Source organism: Mizuhopecten yessoensis, unplaced genomic scaffold, assembly GCF_002113885.1.
Source record: "Mizuhopecten yessoensis strain PY_sf001 unplaced genomic scaffold, ASM211388v2 scaffold7669, whole genome shotgun sequence".
NCBI lineage: Eukaryota > Metazoa > Mollusca > Bivalvia > Pectinida > Pectinidae > Mizuhopecten > Mizuhopecten yessoensis.
The window spans coordinates 95,508-103,347 of NW_018407163.1; the positions used below are offsets into that span (position 1 = coordinate 95,508).

Consider the following 7,840-nt stretch of genomic DNA (forward strand, 5'->3'; position numbering starts at 1 on the left):
GTGTTTGATGTATTGTGTCAACCTTGTGTTTGATGTATTGTGTTAACCTTGTGTTTGATGTATTGTGTTAATCTTGTGTTTGATGTATTGTGTTAACCTGTGTTTGATGTATTGTGTTAATCTTGTGTTTGATGTATTGTGTCAACCTTGTGTTTGATGCATTGTTAGAGATGTAATTTGTTTAAAAGTCATTTTATTTTGACTATGGCTTAGCTATATTTTTCTATGAAGTTTAAAATGGACAGTCCTTCCTTAAGTATCATGAAAATAAAAATAATTGTACAAAACATCATATCCCATTGGAGGTAGTACCAGTAGCGTAAACCGTGTCCACTTGATCACCAACAGAATTTTACAATAACCGTGGCTTACCTTACAGGGGTTCAGGATATCCACAATCTCATCGCCGTAGAGTTTAATGTTCCTCTTTCCCTTTATTCGAACTAAATAAAAGCAGAACAAATTTATATCATCCAAACAATTTGGTATATCCAGTATTTCAGGACAAAATTATATCATCCAAACAATTTGGCATAACCAGTATATCAGGACAAAGTTATATCATCCAAACAATTTGGCATAACCAGTATATCAGGACAAAGTTATTTCATCCAAACAATTTGGTATATCCAGTATATCAGGACAAAGTTATATCATCCTAACAATTTGGTATATCCAGTATATCAGGACAAAGTTATTTCATCCAAACAATTTGGTATATCCAGTATATCAGGACAAAGTTATATCATCCAAACGAATTGGTATATCCAGTATATCAGAACAGGACAATGTTACATATATCAAACAATTTGGTATATCCAGTATATAAGGACAAAGTTATATCATCCTGTGATGTAGGTTAGGAGCTGTGATGACAGTATACGTACATGTACCTCTGTGATGTACGTTAGGAGCTGTGATGACAGTAAACATACCTCTGTGATGTACATAAAGAGCTGTGATGACTGTATACATACCTCTGTGATGTACATGAAGAGCTGTACATGTGATGACTGTATACATACCTCTGTGATGTACGTTAGGAGCTGTGATGACAGTATACATTCCTCTGTTATGTACGGTAGGAGCTGTGATGATGGTATACATACCTCTGTTATGTACGGTAGGAGCTGTGATGATGGTATACATACCTCTGTAGTGTACGTTAGGAGCAGTGATGATGGTATACATACCTCTGTTATGTACGGTAGGAGCTGTGATGATGGTATACATACCTCTGTAGTGTACGTAAGGAGCAGTGATGATGGTATACATACCTCTGTTATGTACGGTAGGAGCTGTGATGATGGTATACATACCTCTGTTATGTACGGTAGGAGCTGTGATGATGGTATACATACCTCTGTAGTGTACGTTAGGAGCTGTGATGATGACTGAGGTACCAAATTCCTGCTCCAGTCTTTGACAAAATACATCCATGTGCAGCATACCTAGAAATCCAAGTCTCCAGCCCTGTCCTATTGCTGGACTAGAACGTAGTATTAGTCATATTAGAGGATCTATACAAATTTCAAATACTTAACGATTAGATAGCAACCTATATAGGATAATAAAATCCATGCAGCAATGTCAGGCTATACTGCAGAGCTGTTTCTTTAAATTCCACAAAAAATATGGTATATAGAGGATCTTACATAGAAACCTCAACACATGTTCGGTAACACAATGTGATTATCCTGTCAGAAATTTGATTATTAATATACATTTTGAGATTCAGCCTATAGCCCACCCATACTTTAAATAAAAGTACATGTTCAGGTTTAAGAAATCTATTGTCTGATGTCTAGTAGTTTGGACATTCTTGTTTTTAAAATTCACAGACAAAGAAGGTGTATAGCTATACTAAGCTGATACCCTACCGTGACGAAGGAGGTGTATAGCTATACTAACCTGAAACACTACTGTGACGAAGGGGGTGTATAGCTATACTAACCTGAAACACAACTGTGACGAAGGGGGTGTATAACTATACTAACCTGATACACTACCGTGACGAAGGGGGTGTATAGCTATACTTACCTGATACACTACCGTGATGAAGGAGATGTATAGCTATACTAACCTGATACACTACCGTGACGAAGGAGGTGTATAGCTATACTAACCTGAAACACTACTGTGACGAAGGGGGTGTATAGCTATACTAACCTGATACACTACCGTGACGAAGGGAGTGTATAGCTATACTTACCTGATACACTACCGTGATGAAGGAGGTGTATAGCTATACTAACCTGAAACACTACTGTGACGAAGGGGGTGTATAGCTATACTAACCTGATACCCTACCGTGACGAAGGGAGTGTATAGCTATACTAACCTGATACACTACCGTGATGAAGGAGGTGTATAGCTATACTAACCTGAAACACTACTGTGACGAAGGGGGTGTATAGCTATACTAACCTGATACCCTACCGTGACGAAGGGAGTGTATAGCTATACTAACCTGATACACTACAGTGACGAAGGGAGTGTATAGCTATACTAACCTGATACACTACCATGATGAAGGATGTGTATAGCTATACTAACCTGATACACTACCGTGGTGAAGGAGGTGTATAGCTATACTAACCTGATACATTACCGTGATGAAGGAGGTGTATAGCTATACTAACCTGATACACTCCCATTATGAAGGATGTGTATAGCTATACTAACCTGATACACTATCGTGACGAAGGAGGTGTATAGCTATACTAACCTGATCCACTACCATGATGAAGGAGGTGTATAGCTATACTAACCTGATACATTACCGTGATGAAGGAGGTGTATAGCTATACTAACCTGATACATTACCGTGATGAAGGAGGTGTATAGCTATACTAACCTGATACATTACCGTGATGAAGGAGGTGTATAGCTATACTAACCTGATACCCTACCGTGACGAAGGGAGTGTATAGCTATACTAACATGATACCCTACCGTGACGAAGGAGGTGTATAGCTATACTAGCCTGATACACTACCGTGACGAAGGAGGTGTATAGCTATACTAAACTGATACACTACCGTGACGAAGGGAGTGTATAGCTATACTAACATGATACCCTACCGTGACGAAGGAGGTGTATAGCTATCCTAACCTGATCCACTACCGTGATGAAGGAGGTGTATAGCTATACTAACCTGATACCCTACCGTGACGAAGGAGGTGTATAGCTATCCTAACCTGATCCACTACCGTGATGAAGGAGGTGTATAGCTATACTAACCTGATACCCTACCGTGACGAAGGAGGTGTATAGCTATCCTAACCTGATCCACTACCGTGATGAAGGAGGTGTATAGCTATACTAACCTGATACATTACCGTGATGAAGGAGGTGTATAGCTATACTAACCTGATACCCTACCGTGACGAAGGGAGTGTATAGCTATACTAACATGAGACACTACCGTGACGAAGGAGGTGTATAGCTATACTAGCCTGATACACTACCGTGACGAAGGGGGTGTATAGCTATACTAACATGATACACTACCATGATGAAGGAGGTGTATAGCTATAATAACCTGATACACTACCATGATGAAGGAGGTGTATAGCTATAATAACCTGATACACTACCATGATGAAGGAGGTGTATAGCTATACTAACCTGATACACTACCGTGACGAAGGGAGTGTATAGCTATACTAACATGATACACTACCGTGACGAAGGAGGTGTATAGCTATACTAACCTGAAACACTACCGTGACGAAGGGGGTGTATAGCTATACTAACCTGATACACTACCGTGGTGAAGGAGGTGTATAGCTATACTAACCTGATACATTACCGTGATGAAGGAGGTGTATAGCTATACTAACCTGATACACTACCGTGACGAAGGAGGTGTATAGCTATACTAACCTGATACACTACCATGAGGGTTAGTTTGGACTCACCTGCTTTCCACATTCACAGACACACTACCGTCATTGAGTGTGAGTTTGGTCATGGCGGCCTTCAGCACAATTAGCTGTGATTGATCTGATGGGAATATTCCAGCAAACACCTGAAAATCAATATCTTATTTTAATAAGGGAAATATTTCATCATTAACAACATATCAGCATAGACACTCCAAGACATTTTTTCCAAATGAGTCGCTTAGCAATATCATAGAGTTGGACCAGTCAAGAAAGTCCAAAGAAGCAATGTCACAATACACTTGTGATACAGATGTAATGTGAGTGTAAACCTATGTAAGTTAGGTGTATTATCATAGTTTAACAGATTAGTTCATCTGTCAATAGGTATGCTTAAAATACATGCAGTTGAAAACAATACTAAGGAGATTCAATCAGTATTTATATTAATTATAATTCAGTTCAATATTGCAAGTACAAAAAGCACCAAAATAAGATTACTGCTAAAATGTCCACGTTTACAGACTGTAAACCTTAGACGGCCTACATTCATAGACTGTGTATATTATAGCCTAATACATGTACTTTCCTCTCCACTTACAAATATTTTCCTCTTCACTCTTAATATATCGTAAGACAATTTCTATGTAGAAGAGGAAACACTAAGAAATAAGTCTTGTTCAACATAACAAAGATGATGTACTATAGGTGTGCTTGGAAAAACAAGGAAATCAGTTATCAGCATAAAGTTTCAACAAGATCTTTTAGGGCTTGTTCTGTGCTAGATTTTCAGATCCATCCATAATTTGAGCATGTTCAGCTACGGACAGTTTGGATCAAGCAAGCTAAGTTTCATTCGGATCCCTTATATTAAGTACATTTGGAAAAATGGCAGTAATACACTTAATAACATGAAATATTCTTTTAAAATCAAAGACATCCAGTGGCAGTTATATTTTTTTCCTGAACTTATACAATAGCAAATATAGCAGGCGAAGCCTTATACCACAGATACAGCATGTGTGAAACTTACAACATAGAAACAGCAGATGTTAGCCTTATACTAAAGATACAGCAGGTGAAGCCTTATACCACAGATACAGCATGTGTGAACCTTACAACATAGAAACAGCAGATGTTAGCCTTATACCACAGATACAACAGGTGAAGCCTTATACCACAGATACAGCATGTGTGAACCTTACAACATAGAAACAGAAGATGTTAGCCTTATACCACAGATACAGCAGGTGAAGCCTTATACCACAGATACAGCATTTGTAAACCTTACAACATAGAAACAGAAGATGTTAGCCTTATACCACAGATACAGCAGGTGAAGCCTTATACCACAGATACAGCATGTGTGAACCTTACAACATAGAAACAGCAGATGTTAGCCTTATACCACAGATACAGCAGGTGAAGCCTTATACCACAGATACAGCATGTGTGAACCTTACAACATAGAAACAGCAGATGTTAGCCTTATACCACAGATACAGCAGGTGAAGCCTTATACCACAGATACAGCATGTGTGAACCTTACAACATAGAAACAGCAGATGTTAGCCTTATACCACAGATACAGCAGGTGAAGCCTTATACCACAGATACAGCATGTGTGAACCTTACAACATAGAAACAGCAGATGTTAGCCTTATACCACAGATACAGCAGGTGAAGCCTTATACCACAGATACAGCATGTGTGAACCTTACAACATAGAAACAGCAGATGTTAGCCTTATACCACAGATACAGCAGGTGAAGCCTTATACCACAGATACAGCATGTGTGAACCTTACAACATAGAAACAGCAGATGTTAGCCTTATACCATAGATACAGCAGGTGAAGCCTTATACCACAGATACAGCATGTGTGAACCTTACAACATAGAAACAGCAGATGTTAGCCTTATACCACAGATACAGCAGGTTTAAATCCTGGCAATGGTTCCACAGGTGACTTCTGGTGACAGAAAGTATCGCCCACTTGAAAGTCCGAGATCTTCTTAAAGTTAGCGTGTATGAAGCCTACCTGTCCTGCATATCTGTAAGGACAGAACTACAATGAGGTACATAGTTAACATATAAGGAACGGCGCTAACCTTTAGCTAAATCGATGGATTTTTTCCCAATTTCAATGTTAGCATATTTATAATTCAACCACATATTTTATGATAGGTAAAGATTTGCGATTGACAAAAACAAAAACAAACAAAATCAAGATTTTTAAAAAGTACCTGGTAATATTCTGCTCAGTCAATCATGAAATGTTTGCAGTGTATCAGTATTCAGGGGTAACAACATATATCACAAACATTACATCAGTGGATGTACCAATCACAAATGTATGTTTGTGTCAACGAAAACAAGTTTGTAAACATTGAATCACTAATTGATATGTAAGTGACGGACAAGAATATTTTAGCTGTACCATAAACCTAACAAGTATTATCTGATACACATTTACTTACAGAACATTGACCAGTTTCTCGTTAGGATGTAGGATGCCAGTCCCTTGAACTTCATATGACTTTTTCGAAAATAATGACATGATTTTATCACCTGAAATAAAAAATAAAAACATTTAAGTACAGATGTATCAGACAAATAACATGTACCAGTAATAATCCATGATTTCAAATCTTAGCAAAAACATTTTTTTATTTTCAAAAACAACATTTGAAGTTTGACTTTTACAACCCCTGTATATACATTGAAGTTGTGGTATCTTTCCATTACTTACCTGTGGTAAATTCAGGGGGATCAAATTTACACTGCCATCCAATACTAACCTTTCTTTACACTACCATCCAAAACTTACCTTTCTTTACACTGCCATCCAATACTTACCTTTCTTTACACTACCATCCAATACTAACCTTTTTTGACGCTGCCATCCAATACTAAAATATTTCCCACAGCTCCTCGATACTGATCATACTGCGAGTCAAATACCAGACACTTTAGGGGTTTGTTTCTGTCTCCTGGAGGGCTGAATACAAAATACATAAAAAATACCGGTACATGCATCTAATACAAGTGTTATACTGTGAAACAGATTCTAAAGGATGGATGTTTAAACTTAATGAAACACAAAAACAACTTGCTATACTGACTTTGCCATTTCAGCAGAAACAAATCAGTTATACACTGTATACATGATATACATAGGATGGCATATTTTCCTATCATACCTTTCCAAAATAAATACATAATGAAACAAAAGTTGAAACACTGATTCTCCTGGCGGTGGAAATGCCTTGATATTGTCTGTAATATGAAGGTCGCAACAAATGTTAATCTATTACATAATAAAGGTTTATGAAGAAATATTTGTTGGTATTAATAAACCATTTCACTACTGCATGACTGTAGAATTGGTTGGTTAACCCCAAATGGTACATGCCCAAATGACGGACATCACAACATGAAAAGATGACCAAATGTATTGAATTGTCATTGACGCTGAGGTGAAAATTTTGGCTTTCTCAACAAATGTTGCGGCCCTACAGCTAGAATGTCTATGTATATTAAAAACAAGAGGCCCAGAGGGCCTGTATCGCTCACCTGAATACTTAAGCAATCATGGCAAAATATTCACCTAATAAGATCCAAGGGAATTGGCCAGACGCTAAGGCCAAACCTTGTAGCATATCTGTATTGGATTGTTCATGCCCAGCAAGTTTATGTATGGTAATGGGGTGGGGATCTCAACTGTTTCCAAGCTGTGACTCAGAAACTAGGTCCCTAGGGCTGTGGCCAGACCCAGGGTCAATTCTAATATCATGACTGCATTCATCTATTTATATTTACATTCTGTATGCTTAGACCCATTGACAAAAATTACATTCATAAATGCATAACACAGGTGTTCATAGAATCTCAGCACGTGGGAACTGATAGTAACCTGATCACACTGCGTAGTTATACACTACAAAAACAA

At 38.0% G+C, this 7,840-nt stretch overlaps 1 protein-coding gene across 2 annotated transcripts in view; it reads right to left on the reverse strand.

The window, feature by feature from the left end:
- The window catches only part of LOC110454113 (translation factor Guf1, mitochondrial-like), a 22,389-nt gene that overhangs the window by 4,763 nt on the left and 9,786 nt on the right, over positions 1-7,840 (reverse strand). Inside the window, exons 8-14 of one of the 2 annotated variants that reach the window (XM_021503482.1) lie at positions 6,802-6,889; positions 6,719-6,743; positions 6,369-6,459; positions 5,813-5,942; positions 3,925-4,034; positions 1,362-1,489; positions 373-443 (exon numbers count right to left, since the gene is read on the reverse strand). In XM_021503482.1, coding sequence (XP_021359157.1) covers positions 373-443; positions 1,362-1,489; positions 3,925-4,034; positions 5,813-5,942; positions 6,369-6,459; positions 6,719-6,743; positions 6,802-6,889 — 643 coding nt within the window. Of the gene's footprint in view, positions 1-372; positions 444-1,361; positions 1,490-3,924; positions 4,035-5,812; positions 5,943-6,368; positions 6,460-6,718; positions 6,744-6,776; positions 6,890-7,840 lie in introns of both variants that reach the window. The other variant, XM_021503481.1, reaches the window with a different exon arrangement.